The sequence below is a fragment of the Portunus trituberculatus genome, chromosome 46, assembly GCF_017591435.1.
Source record: "Portunus trituberculatus isolate SZX2019 chromosome 46, ASM1759143v1, whole genome shotgun sequence".
Taxonomy (NCBI): Eukaryota; Metazoa; Arthropoda; class Malacostraca; order Decapoda; family Portunidae; genus Portunus; species Portunus trituberculatus.
This window is the reverse complement of record NC_059300.1, coordinates 3,183,066-3,198,525: the sequence shown is the minus strand read 5'-3', so window position 1 is coordinate 3,198,525 and position 15,460 is coordinate 3,183,066. Positions and strand designations below refer to the sequence as shown.

Sequence of the window (15,460 nt, the reverse complement as noted above, 5' to 3'; positions counted from 1 at the left end):
TCTAAAATTTGACCTTCAAAAACCAGCTACAGATGTATATATTCGTTTTCACTAAATGTTTCATTTTCAGTCGTTGACGAGTATACTCGTCTAAAACTTGACCTTCGAAAACCAGCTACAGACGTATATACACATAGATTCTGAGCCTTTCTAAGCTATTCTACATGTGAAACGAGTATTCTCATCAAATCGTACGCCTGGCAGAGGCGACAGGATGGAGTGGTGGGATTTCAAGGGTGCTCTTACTAGACTTGTTCCGGCAACCACTGTTGTCGCATGGGTGTTGTTTTCATCCACATTACCACTTATTTTTTGTACCCATTTCAAATAATTTACACCCCAAATGTCTAGTTCTGAGGAAGATAGCGAATATGAACCTTTCCTCAGAAGCTTGAATACTTCTGATGACACTGCCAGTTCATCAGACAATGAATATTTCTCGACAAGTGAGGAGAAGGAGAAGGAGGGAGGTGATGGGAGAGCTTGGAGTTTATAGGAAGATGAGTTAACCTGTATATGTCTACAAAGGTATTTTCAAAATAAAAAGTTAACCACAAAAATGGGAAAAACAGTAATTACAAGCTGTTTTCATAATCAGCATGAAAAATACTATATAGAACCAAAATAAAAAAATTAGTCTGAAAAAGAAACGTTTTTTAACAAAAAAATGTTGGGGAAGGGGTTAATGCTCGCTATAGATTATGGATGTGACATTTTTATGTAATCACCACTTTTGCTACTGTAAGAAAGAAAATCTTGCTTGATCCATTCCATTCATACATCAGAACTGATCTGCAGAATTTTATTCCTTTGCTGTGATAGTCACACTTCTGTATATGCGTTAACAAGTATTCTCCTCTCATCCCAATCTAGTACAACCACTAAACAATGGTATGTTGTGATAACATACTTTGCAATAATGAATTTTTCTCAGTAATGGACTGATCAGATATTACAATATTTGATGGCTTATAAGATGCATGGGCTCATAAGATGCACCCAGTTTTGGCTGACATTCTTATGAAAAAAAAGGTAAATGAGATGATTTAAGCTCTGAATTTAAAGTGAAAGATTTCACCTGACATTTCAAGACTCTCACCTGCATTTAGATAATTATTAGATTTCAGTATTTTTTCATTTAAAAACTTTAGTATTTGCTAGCAGTCTACATACCAATCTTGTGTAATTTAAACATGTACCTGGCGTATTGCGTCAGCACTGACTATGAGAAACTACAGGGCTAATAATCATACCGTATATTTGGATTGTAAGTTGACTCTGTGTATTAAGACGACCCCCAATTTTTGAGATAAAAATTTCGGTTTTAACCCCTTCAATACGGTGACGCCTATGTAGGCATCATGAAGCCCCAGTAGCAAATACGGTGACGCCTACGTAGACGTCATATTTCTTTTCTGAGCTTTCTTCAGTTCAGTTGTCCCGTATAGTGTGTTGGATACCAACTACACGCGCCGTATGCTGTCTTTGAAATCCTAGTGCTCCTCCCACCATCCTTGTCTCCACCAATCACTAAAGATAAGCTACATGCATCCCGCCTTGTGTCTAAAATTACCCAATGGCATAGACTGTTCCCATCTCTCTCTCTCTCTCTCTCTCTCTCTCTCTCTCTCTCTCTCTCTCTCTCTCTCTCTCTCTCTCTCTCTCTCTCTCTCTCTTTCTCTCTCTCTCTCCGATGAGAGAAGCGTCTACTTCCCTCTTCGAAGGCGATATAGTGACTAAAAATTAGCAGGATAATACACAAAGACGACAAGTATGACAAGCTTGCATGAATTTCCCACACACGGCACTACCACCCATATATCATACAGGCGGGCTTTTTTAACATCCGGTGCGAAGGGGTTAAGCTATTACCAGTGTATAAGACGACACCCTTAATTATGGAGTGACCTGCTGCTCACATGGTTAGCTGAAGGGCCCTGGGGAGCTGTAATATAGCTGCTCCCTCACCACCGCTGTTGCCAGTTTTGAAATGCAGCCGCCTTAAACTGACCATACTAGGTGTCGGGTGTGGGCTTCACTAGTTTTCCCCCTACTAGATAGATCAGGAGCTTGCCTTCATTCTCCAACCCCACTTCATCTCCTCTATTCTCTGTCCGTCTTTCTTTCTTTCCTTCAGTGTATATATAAATTGGTGTACAGGCAATCCCCACTTAATGAAGGGGTTACGTTCCTAAAAAACACTTTGTTAAGCGAAACTTCGTTAAGCGAACTGATTATAACAAGTTTAGCCCTTGATTTGAACTTCCATTGAGAGTACGCAAAACGAGAGTGCATCATAGTACAGTGAAAGGTTTAATGAAAGTAAAAATTATGAAGTTAAACATTTAGGTAGTTTAATTTAAGTCATTATAATGTACACTAATGTATGTTTGTGTGTAACTTTATAATGTTGATGATCTTAACTTTATGAAGGGAGGGAGAGTGAAATGGGAAATACACTAACAGGCAACCTGTGGAATGTAAACAAAGTGCGCATCATGGTACCGCATACAAAACTTATGTACCACATTTCTACAAGGCTTTCCATTTTATCCATTGTAGAGTCACGAGTTCAGGTGGTTCTTTTAGCTTTCAAGGAAGATGCGGTCTCACCAGCCTTCTTAATAGAGTCTGCTGACTTGAAAATAGTAGACAGTAGATGGAGTCAAGATGGTGGCAAGCAATGTTATTAGTTTTCTGGCCTCTCTCTTGTCTGTGAATAATACCCAGCTTCACCTCGAGAGTAAGACACTTCCTGGTCTTCTTAGGAACGTTAGGCCACGTTGCAGGGCGTTTTGGTGGTAAGTTGAACTAGGGAAGATGAGCTGCTGGTGACGCTGTTATGTTTTGACTGGGGAGTGAGTGGTGCGTGTGATCTTGATCTTGACCTTGATGCTACAGGTGATGCAGAATTTCTTCTGAGTCAGGCCTTTGTATCAGCAGTGCCTGTGTTGTCCATGAGAGGCTTGATCTTGATCTTTATTCTACAGGTGTCTCAGGATTTCTGCTGAGGCAGGCCTTAGTACCAGCAGCTCCTGGTGTATTCAAAAGCCTGTCAGCTTGCATGATACAGTGGGGCTTTCAAATTTGGAAAAAATTACCTAGATAAAACTTCGTTAAAGCGAGTTTGGTGTTCGTTAAACGAGCAGATGGTAGTAAAACGAAACCTTCGTTGTAGCGAAATTTCGTTGTGTGAACTTTCGTTAAATGGGGGTTGCCTGTACTTATGAGATTATTTCTGAAGTAATTTCAACTTTTGTTCCACATCACTGTTGAGGCAAATAAATCAAAGTATGTCTTATGTATAAAGCTCACCCCATATCCTAAAAGTGGCATATGAGTAGGTGAGTGTGATCTTGCCGATACCTCTATTTGACCTGATTCGCTAGTTTATACAGAAAGCACATCCTGATTTTTGCCTCAATGATAATGTGGAACAAAAGTATGCTGGAGAATGCTGTAATGGAAAGACTGGCTCGCACCTTTTCTCATTGATTTAATTTTATAGTTTGATGAGCTGTGATGGATATGATTGGCTAGCTCAACATAAACAGTATTTTATTGACATCATGATTTGTGTTAGCCTAATTGGCAACTGATGATTATTATTATGGCGTGGCTGGGTACATTGACATGTGACAGCATCAGTAAACATTCAACAGCTGTAAAGAGATAAAGAGAAAACCCCTCTGTCATATATACTCGTGTGTATATATATATATATATATATATATATATATATATATATATATATATATATATATATATATATATATATATATATATATATATATATATATATATATATATATATATATATATATATATATATATATATATATATATATATATATATATATATATATATATATATATATATATATATATATATGAAATGTAGATGCATGTTTGTGGCTGCATTATGAATTCCAAGGTACCATGCTCATCATGGGGTTAAAGAGTTGTGTTTTATGTTCGGTATATTAGATGACTCCTTGATTTAGGATCCCAAAAATTGGCAAAAAAAACTTATCTTATAGTTCGGAAAATATAGTCATTTATCTTTTTTTTATGTTTTTTTTATTTACATGTATGCAAGGTAACAATTTTAAAAGATAGGTACAAATTTAATTTTATGAAGTTGTGTCTTACCATAAGGAGTAATGGTATCACACTGTAAAGAACGCAGTGAAGTTTGCCCATGTCAAGATCAAGCTCACCAATAGCTTGTTTTGTTTTGGTTCATGTGGTGTATGGTCACTTTGGCAAATTCTTCCTGAATGGTGTCATTCTATGTGAATTGCTGGTAAGTATGACCTATTATATATTGTTACCTTGAAAGAAAGAACTGTTTTGTGTAGTACCAATCATCACTTTGTTTACATGTGCAGAGATGCCTGGGGTTTGATTTTAGAGCCTCTGTTGCCATCGACTTACCACCAACGAGAAAAGGTTTATTTCATGAGCCATCAAATACGGTAATCACATTTTTTTGGACCATAATGGCATTCCGCCCTCCCCAAATCCTTAGCTCCTGTGTGGCCGCATGGATGAATACACATGACATGATAAACAAACCAAAAAAGGCCCATTGTAACTCACTTTTGTTTGTCTGATTTATAAAACTTGTAATAAGATGGAGAGTGGTGACTGCTTGCCTGTGTGGGGTCATTGGAGTGACATTAATGGTGAATTGGGGTCCCGGACTGGTTGGACCCACGGCCCATCGAGGTGAATAGCTAGTTATGCATTGCTGTTTGAATGTTGTTGGACAAGCGAGGATAATGACACTGCCACACTAAGAGAGAGAGAGAGAGAGAAAGATATATATATATATATATATATATATATATATATATATATATACATATAGAGAGAGAGAGAGAGAGAGAGAGAGAGAGAGAGAGAGAGAGAGAGAGAGAGAGAGAGAGAGAGCCTGGATTGACGAAAGTGGAGACAGAAATGCACTACCTAGTGTGATAGTGCTCCAATGGCACACCTCTATCAATCACTACTTGCTGTAATGTCTATGAACTATAAGGTATTACTGTTAACATGTTTTCTCTTTAACTTTTTTTCAGTTTCCTTTCTCTACACTCCCATAATTCATATAACTTTTCTTTTTTTCTCTTCTATGTTTTCTTTCTTATATTAAAACTCCCCAAACACTGCATTTTTGTCTTCATTTATCAGTCTTTGGAGGTCTACAATTTCATTTCTTTCTTCCTTTAACTGAGGGTAATGTAGTATGAAGTGGGCTGAGTTTTCTTCTATGTAACATAATGAGCAAATTGTGTCTTCAGCACAGTGGTGGAAGATAAGCGATGTTGACACAGCCGCTTTTACAAACATCCCCGCCGTACACACACACACACACACACTCTCTCTCTCTCTCTCTCTCTCTCTCTCTCTCTCTCTCTCTCTCTCTCTCTCTCTCTCTCTCTCTCTCTCTCTCTCTCTCTCTCTCTCTCTCTCTCTCTCTCTCTCTCTCTCTCTCTCTCTCTCTCTCTCTCTCTCTCTCTCTCTCTCTCTCTCTCTCTCTCTCTCTCTCTCTCTCTCTCTCACTCTCTCACTCACTCCTCACTCACTCACTCACTCTCTCACTCTCTCTCTCTCTCTCTCTCTCTCTCTCTCTCTCTCTCTCTCTCTCTCTCTCTCTCTCTCTCTCTCTCTCTCTCTCTCTCTCTCTCTCTCTCTCTCTCTCTCTCTCTCTCTCTCTCTCTCTCTCTCTCTCTCTCTCTCTCTCTCTCTCTCTCTCACATTGCAGATCACTGCTTTATATTGGCTGTGAGGTTGGCCATATGGCGAGCTTACAAGAGGACAATAGTCTATAGTGAGACTGCATATGTAAGGTGCATTGTGTCAGGTAAAGGTATCAGCACTCAGCAGGGTCATACTTCCTTGCTCAGATGCCACGTTTAGGGTGTGGGAACATTTTCTATAGGGAACACACCTTAATTTTTACCTCAACGGTGATATGGAACAAAAGTTAGTAGGATTTAGGAAATAGTTTCAGAAACACACCAATTTATATAGAAACAGCATTAGAGAAAGAAAGACAGATATAGACAGTAAGAAGGTGGAACGCAGTTAGAAAAGTAGGCAAACCCGTGATCTATGGAGAGGTGGCAATAATGTGGAGGAAGTTTACTCTGATCCTGACGATCCCTAGTCTTTCTCCCTTCCTATGTCACCTCAGCAAGGCCCTTCAGGCAGTCATTAAATGCTTATTAAGGATGCCACTGGACCACATTTGAATCGGCCATTACACCAATTCTTGGTGAGACAAATTTTTATTACTGTACACTTTTTACATAATTAACTCATTTATTTCAGTATTGAGCATAGAATAATGTGGTTTAAATGGTCTAATAATTTTTTTGCGTTATTAGAAAAATTTAATTACCAAAAAATGGAAAGGGGGTGTTGGTCTCACAGACAAACCGCTCTCAGTAATGGACAATTCGCAGTAACATATATCCCCTCACCCCCGTAGTGTCCATTGTCACAAGTTACCACTGTATTAACATTATTTGTATGGCATCATAATTATTTTCTACTTGGAAGTATTGATGTAACATTGCTTAAAGAGTCAAATTGTCTTTAGAAACTCCCAAGGCAACCACATGCCTTCATCTCACATGATACATAAAGATTTTTTTTGGATGTGGAGGGAAAAAGGTGTTGAAAAACATTAAATATAGAAGGATTGCTGATATTGTAGTCAGATAGAGTCTTATAAGTATCTTTTATATTTCAGATGAACAAACAGCATCAATCTGAATTAGGTAGTCAACATGAGTACATAAAGAGAGTGGAGAGGGATCTTCGTAAAAAGCATGCTCTCCAACAGAAGCAACAACCAAAGAGTCTGAAGGTAAGATTATGAATTTTATCTTTTAATAACTGTTGCAGTATAATGATATTTTCTCTGGACTGTTATTATAATTCATTTGTTTTGTAATTAAAAAAAAATGATGTTATACAGTAAATCCCCAATTATCTGAAAGTGGATTATCCAAAAAACAGGATTATCTGAAATCGATTTGGATAATGCAATTAAAATTCGTATATTTTTTTATACTAAAACGTTCTAAAACATTAATAACATAAAAATGAATAAAAGTAACTACATAATTATATGTACTATTAACACATTATCAAAACTATCCCATGAACTGTGTTTTGTTTCTCCATATTTGGCGTTTGTAATTTGGCGAATATGCATCATGACTGATTGGCATCCCGAGTTAACTTTTTTTTTCCTACTCATGGTGAAAGGATTTATTCGGTTCGTGTAATTCTGTCGCTTTGGTTTGGCTTCTGTAATTCGGTTTTGCATATTTGGGCATGGTCGGTAATTTGTCTTGGGTTCTTCATTTGATTTAAGGGGTATCAGTACTTGGCACCCTTTCTTGTTTTCCTTCTGTCCTTTCATTTGTTAGCCTAATTTGTTTCATTATAGCTTGCCAAGGGGAACACTGTTAAACTAAAGACTGTTTTCATTACCGGGAAAAAACTTTTCGAAAGATGAGCTTTATTCTGATCTGATTTAATTTTCTTTTCTTTTGCTTTTCAACTTACTCTTCAACTACTTTAGCTAATTCTAATAACATTTAAAATAACATTTAAATTTGATAAGAATTAGAATAAATACGTTTTAATCGTGCTTTGTTTAGCGTATTGTGCGTTTGTTTTCTTTCATTGTTTACAATCGGCAGTTGGCAGTCACGCCACTGTGTTTATACTCGCCAGCCACATTCTACAATCTTTGTTTCCACCTTGTTTCTTTCATCACCACCATGCCTAAGGTGCCCAAAGAAACCGGGAAAAAGAAGAAAGTCGTTTTTTACCATACAGCAGAAGCTGGAGATATTGGACAAGCTGAAGGCGGGTCAATCAGGAACATCCATCGCCAACGAATATGGCATAAATCTGAATTATCCAAAAAATTAGCTTATCCGAAAGAGGCTTCCCCCCTTTCATTTCGGATAATTGGGGGTTTACTACATATGATAATATCTCTATTTCACATAGTAAAGTCCTAGAAAATCTGTTTACTTAGAAAATGGATGAAGTTCATAGATTTCGTGGTAATTTTGCTATGATATATATTTCACTAATCTTACCAGTATTTCCAGTGCATGTTGGGCACCAAAAAATATTGCTGACATAAATTTTTGGCATTGCTAAACTGTCAACCTTGTGGGTGGACATATGTCTCTTCTCTTTAAGGCAGCCATTCTTTTAACTGTTGTTTTCTTGTTTGGTCATTGGTATAACTGAATTGCACTTATCCAGTTACTCGGTCATTTAGCTGTGATAACACTTCTTAAATGCATGCTGTTGCCGGCCAACCTGGCTATGTACCTATATGCTTTTTCCCTGATGTAATTTTGTTAGAAAATGTAAAGGCTTAAATTGGACAAAAGCTTATTCAAGGTATCTCAAAAAAAAAAAAAAAAAAAAATTGTTGTTGATAACTTGGATTGATTAATTGATTCATTTTAAGGCACTAAAAGATTGCTTTGAATGAATGTAAAAAGAGCAATGTTGGGAGTATTCACACTGGTTGCATTGTATGAGTCTGAAATTTGGAAAGGGAAGCAGGAGAGAGGACGTTGAGTGTAATTAAGATGATGTGTCTGAGGAACATTTGAAATATAAAGAAAAAGATGCTTAGTGTTCCAAAAATAGTGACAATTGATTAAATGTGTGTTTTTTGTAAATAATTTACTTTGTATGAAAGGATGTGTTGTGAAGCATTAGTTTCATGATGAAAAGTTTATGTATAAAGTGTATTTTCATGGAGCATCTAATGTTTTAGTAGAGAAGCAGGAACAAGATACTCTTAAGTTTTGGTGGTGGTTGGCTTAAGCTCACAATTCAGGTAGCAGAGAATGGTGTCCAAACAAAAGAGAAAAGATAAATTCAAGAAACAGGAAGACTTGGATAGGTTGAGTCTAAATATTCTTGTTTTTATACAGCAAAAGGTTTGATATATGTATTGTTTCAGCAAAAAGAAATTGAAATACGTCGTCAGTTCCGGGATACCATTAATATACAGCGTCAACAATATAAAGAATATAAAACTCAGATTCTTGCCAAAACACCTAAAGAAGATCAACGAGCAATTATCAAGAGGTTAAAGGACGATCAGCGTCGGAAGTTGGCCATGCTTGGAGAGCAGTATGAGCAATCCATTGCGGAGATGCTACAGAGGCAGTCCCTTCGGTTGGATGAAAGTCAGGTAAACACTGTCGGGGCTTTGTTCATGAGGAAACTAACAGCCCTTCTTTTCTCATAACCATTGTTTTGCTATGTGCACTAACCCCAAGAATGACATTGAAGTTAAGCATCCTTCTTGCTTTCTTCTACCTGTCAATGCCTCAACCTTTAATGGAGAACCTTTGGTGCATGGTTGATTTTGAGTAGTGCCCAAAATCAACTAGATGTCCATGGCTCCATGTCGCTGATGAATGGTGATGATGCCAAGCATGAGCTCAGCTGTGCAGAAGTCCATTTGTTGTTGTAAGATGGATTTGATTGATTAGTGAATGGCCAAGGCCTTTATTTGTCCTTCCCCATTCTGTATACATAAACCACCATATCACCCCCTGGTTTGTTGTCTTTCATCGGCTGCATCAATTAACATGATTTCCTAACCCTGTTATTTCTTGTTTCATCAAACTATCTCACTCTTGACATGTCTCACTTCTGTCTATTACTTCCTTGACCTTTGCAGTTGACATATGATATGTGACTTCACCACCCATCACTTGTGATGTTGCTGACTAGGTTGGTTAGACCTATTCATGTAGGGTGTCAAGAGTGTTTCCATATTCCATGCTGTTTCTGGGAAATAACCAAAAGGGACAAAGGTTGACAACCCAGAACCTATCCCCTGGTGTATATTTCTCTTTTATGGCATGAATAAAAGATCGTCTATTTTGCCATTTTGTTGTGTGAAAGGTGTAAGATTGAAAGGAAGACCATGGATGAGATGGATGATCAAAGTGAAGAGGTTGTTAGATACAAAAGGACCTTTGTAGTGTAATGGTGAATTGTTGACTGTGGGTCTGCTTGGAGAGCAATTGTAGATTTACTGCCCCTATGGCCTCTTGATTTCTTTATTTGGTCCAATCAAGTGGTGCTTTCAGATATTAATGAAGTTAGGTTTTATTTTTAAATGGTAAAGGTAAGTTGATTGTACTGTCAGGTTTTAATGTAAAAAGAGCTTGGATATCTTGCACAGTTGATCCATTTACAAGGAGGGTGAAAAATTTTCCCCTCTATCATTCATGACTCAGGGACTTAGCAAATGTGCAAGGCTGTGTGTGTGTGTGTGTGTGTGTGTGTGTGTGTGTGTGTGTGTTTGGGAATGTTGTTTAAGTCATCCATGTGTGGGTATATAGATAGATTATAACTTTTTTATTAGCTTTAGTGTAGACTATATTGATGTTTATGGCACAAACTCACACACACACACACACACACACACACACACACACACACACACACACACACACACACACACACACACACACACACACACACACATCCACAAGAAGGCAGGATTGTTGATGTTATGCCTCTGTAACACCATACACATGCAGGATTGCTAGACTTTGCTTTTGCTGGATAACAAAGAACAATGGTGTAACTCCATTTGATGTACCACACCCATTCTCTGCTAACTGAACAGGGGTTACACACACACACACACACACACACACACACACACACACACACACACACACACACACACACACACACACACACACACACACACACACACACACACACACACACACACACACACACACACACACACACACACACACACACACACACACACACACACACACACACACACACACACACACACACACACACACACACACACACACACACACACACACGAACAGTGGAAAGGAGACCAAACAAAATTGTCTCTGCCCAGCTGAGGATTTGAATCCCGGATTCTTTGGTTGTGAGCTGAGTTTGCTAACCACTACATAATAGTGTCATTTGTGTCTGTTTTCAATTTGATAAGTGTAAATATTATCACTAACAGAACCTGTTATGTAAATCATTGTATCTTGTAACTGTGGATTGTAACTCATCTATGTCCACAAAACTGACAATCCATTTTCAAGATACAGTGGCATTGACATGGAGGAAAAAAAAACAACTAACATTCTGTTAATTTTATACATCTCATCTTAAGAAGCACTGTGTAGATAATAGTGTTTTTTCCCAACCATGTGTATTGATTGATTTGTTGGACAGTTACTTATCGTGGGGTTTGCTTTATGAATGTTAAGTGTAGATGCTAAAGAGCATTATTAAGAAATTTATCATAGCTATTTAAAATATCAGGCAGGTGCCAAATTTTATTGGTCATTATCAAGTATTGTGTATAAATTGTTAATGCTGAAAAGTGAGATTATAACTTGCATTCAATCTTAACTTTTATGGTTATTGCAGTCAAAAGAGTTTTCTTTAGAATTCTCTTCAGTGGTTTGTTGAATCTTCTATGGTAGTACTAGTGGCAGCAAGGTCCTAGATTGGTTGTTGCTGCGTTAGACTGAGCTGAGATTATTTATGTCAGTGGTCTTTGATGACCAACTTTTGTGATTTAAGTATATGGCATGCTTCCTAAAAGTTTATCGTGCTCATTACATTGAAACTGCATGCTTGTAAGCCAAGTGTAATGGCGACTTGAATTGGTACTTTATGAACTTGATGAAATTGAAGATTTCTTCAGTAGATGATTACATACTCCCCTAAAATGGCATACAACTTGGTGGTTCTTATCTTGTTCTCATGAATTATGATTCCTTCTAATGTTGGAATTATAGAATCAGCCATAATTTAGTATTGTAATACATTAATGCTATATAGCTATATGCAGAATATAACTGGAATTATTACTGTGCTGTATAAGAAGCTGATGACTCTGTACAGGGACATTATTTGTCCATGTATGAAGTAGGACTCACATGTTTTGGGAGGCTTTATACATAGCTATTTTTCAATGGCAGAGTCAGAATATTTTCATCTCATCCGTGTGTCTAACTGACCAATTTTTAACTCATCTCTAATCTATTTATTTTCTTCTTTTGTTATTGTTGTGTTTGCTTTTCCTCTGAACTTCTTATTTGCATGCATATAGTTCCTCTTATATCCCTATTTTGCTCTTATTAAAGGAAAAGTTAACCAGCATATATTTCCTACATATATAGTCTTTCACATGTCAATCCTTAAACTTTGCCTGATTCTGTTTCTTTCATCATTATAATGTGAGCTCTTACATGATTATCTTTATATCTCCAAACCTAAATTAATAAGCTAATGGAAACATTTTATACTCTGTTTTTTGGAGAGCAGCAAACAAATTATTATTTATTTACTTATGTTTTATACCCCTTAGCTTGCCTCCTTTACACATAGGATGAATAACTGTCAGCAAGCAAACTGATAGATTGCATTCAAAACATTATATAAGACATCCTTCTGTGTCTTGCATTAATGCTTTACGTAAAGAGAGATTGGTTCTGATAAACGTTAACAATTATGAACTTGTGAAGGTTCTGTGAAATTAATTCATCATTTATGTGAAAGGATTGTCTTTTGTCTAAATGACTTAGCTAAATTTACTAAGCTGCATAATTATCACTATCTTATGTATGAAGTCTTCAGTTGTTTTCAATACCCTCTCTCTCTCTCTCTCTCTCTCTCTCTCTCTCTCTCTCTCTCTCTCTCTCTCTCTCTCTCTCTCTCTCTCTCTCTCTCTCTCTCTCTCTCTCTCTCTCTCTCTCTCTCTCTCTCTCTCTCTCTCCTCAAATTGATTATGTAAGCAAACAACAATATAGCATGTTATTTTTCCCATTCAGGTTGTTGAGCAGCAACAAGTCTCAGATAAGCTCCAAAGAGAACTAGAAATGTTATCTGAATATCAGACTCGAAATCGTCAGCAGGCCGAAGCACAGCGTAATCGTGAAAAGAGAGAGCTTGATGAGAGGGTAGCAATGAGGAGAACCTTATTGCATGACAAGGTAGGTTTCCTTACTTATTAAAGAGATACTGAAGATATGGGATACTATTTCAATGACATTTTTTTTTCAGTTTCACTAGTTATATATATTTCACTAGTTATGTGTTTGCAAGTAGACCTTCAGTGATGAATGGCACCAATCGCTATCTGTGTAGTTTTCATTGTTCGCCAGCTGGTTTAATTCACAAGTTGGTCCTGCCTATCGCGCCGAACTGTCGCTCTTGTGGAAGCCCTATTAAAAAATTATATATACAGATATTCATGCCTACATACCTCATAATATAAATGTTTGGTTATTCATCTATGTGTCTGATTGAAAATGACATAAAAATATGCAAATATATGTTCCTAATGGTGCAAAGTATGGATGTACCAGTGTCCCATCAAAATATTTTTTGTAAGTCTAGTAGTACATATATACCTTATCACAAAATTGTCAGAGTTTCTGCATAGGATAATGCTCCACTCAAAAAGCGTAGAGCAAATATCACTGAGTAGCATTTATAAAAAAAAAAAATTTTAGAGTCTGTGCCGAAATAACCTGGCCAACATTACCGAAACCGAATTTTCCTAACTGAATCACAACAAGCGAACTTGGTATGCCTTTTGATCTCAGAAAGTTTCTCAGAGTTGGCACTGTCCATTTTCTAAGTTCATCCTCACTAATATCCATAGTGTTATCCATAGTGAAGTCGTTGTGTAGCGAGTGTGGCGATGGCTCTTAACACGCTAGATTTGTTTATGTTTCGATTGAACAATCTCGGTGCATGTTAGACAATATCCTCTATACTGTTAATTTCTTAAGACTATTAATTGTTGTGATTTTCTGTATGAATATAATTTATATTAATTTTTATGGAAAGAAAAAGGCATTAAAACTACGCTTTACCTATTAATGATCTTTTCTATTTTTTGTCCCAGAAATGGAGATGGAAAAGAAGAGCGCTCGACATATATATAAACATTTTCACTTTTTTAGCTTATATGCCACGAGTACATTCTCAGAAAGATTATAACTATTTTATTAAACCATTTAATATTTACAAAACGTGCAGAAAAGTACGTTCCAGTTGACCAACTTGCTGTGAAATAATTAACCCATCTGGCGGTTGAAGGCACCTACATAGCAGATCGCAATCGGTCTCATTGGAGTTATATCTCGAGTATATATGTGTTGATAGTAAAAAATTCCGTTTTATTATCTCATGTTGTATAGGTAAGTATCAAGTTTGCAATACAGATAATGTTTTAACTTTTCTTTCCTCCTTCCACATGTGGTTCACTTGATATTAATTGGCTATCCTACCTGGTTACTTTTTCCCTTATTTTTTTCTGTTAATAGTGCAACCATTTATGCTCTCTCTCTCTCTCTCTCTCTCTCTCTCTCTCTCTCTCTCTCTCTCTCTCTCTCTCTCTCTCTCTCTCTCTCTCTCTCTCTCTCTCTCTCTCTCTCTCTCTCTCTCTCTCTCTCTCTCTCTCTCTCTCTCAGTTCATCCTTTCCTGTATGATATAGTTCTTTGACAAAAAGTGAGGAAGTATATATGTAAATGGCAATGGCTATTAAGAGGACTGTCAGGATTAGCAAGTAGTTATGTTTTTACTTCTTAATTTTTACCATATTCTATAGTGAAGCTCTGTTTCTTTGTTCACACCTAAATAGATGATGAAATGCCACCTCTAGGTGGCATTTCTAACAAGAGTGCTAAATTGTCAAGTTCATCCAAGTGAACTTAAACTTATGTAACTTTTCTATTATGTAATGTTTTCATATATTATCTGCACATGGATATAAATAAATAATGAACCCATTCCTCAGATGACAGAGGAGGTGGCTCGATTTAAGCATGAACGTCAGGAGCGAGTGAGGTTGATGAAGGAAAAGCATGCAAGGGAGATGGAAGATTTTGATAACGAATCCCAGCGGTATGGTTTTAGGTAAGTCATGGTAATTGCAAGAGAAAATTAACATGATCTTTTTTACATATATTTTCTGGTTTAATCAAGATTAATCCAGTAAGTTTGCAATGCATATATATATATATATATATATATATATATATATATATATATATATATATATATATATATATATATAGTGGAGACTCAATACTCGAACTTAATTAGTTCCAAATGGCTGTTCGAGTATTAAAAAAGTTCGACTATTGATACCTATAAATCAGGTAATTCGTTGCAGCCATAAGCCAAACCTAAGTTTAGAAAAAAGCAACAGTTTAATTTTGCATTTGCCACTAGCATCGGCACACAGAAGCAGGATTAGCCTCTCTTTCATGGGCTTGGGTCCTGGCAAACACTTCTCTTCCTTTGTTATATAGATCATGTTTGGTATTTTTTTTTTTCCAAAACAGGCTAGTTTCATCACAATAACCCCGAAAACTTGGG

The 15,460-nt window shown here is 36.8% G+C and overlaps 1 protein-coding gene across 9 annotated transcripts in view; it reads left to right on the top strand.

Annotated features, from left to right (window-relative positions):
* LOC123519903 (serine/threonine-protein kinase Tao-like) overlaps positions 1-15,460 on the top strand; it is a 65,560-nt gene that overhangs the window by 35,500 nt on the left and 14,600 nt on the right. For 8 of the 9 annotated variants that reach the window (XM_045281571.1, XM_045281574.1, XM_045281570.1 and 5 more), the window contains 4 exons: positions 6,761-6,877; positions 9,017-9,250; positions 12,900-13,061; positions 14,877-14,995. In XM_045281571.1, coding sequence (XP_045137506.1) covers positions 6,761-6,877; positions 9,017-9,250; positions 12,900-13,061; positions 14,877-14,995 — 632 coding nt within the window. The remainder of the gene's footprint in view (positions 1-6,760; positions 6,878-9,016; positions 9,251-12,899; positions 13,062-14,876; positions 14,996-15,460) is intronic. The other variant, XM_045281575.1, reaches the window with a different exon arrangement.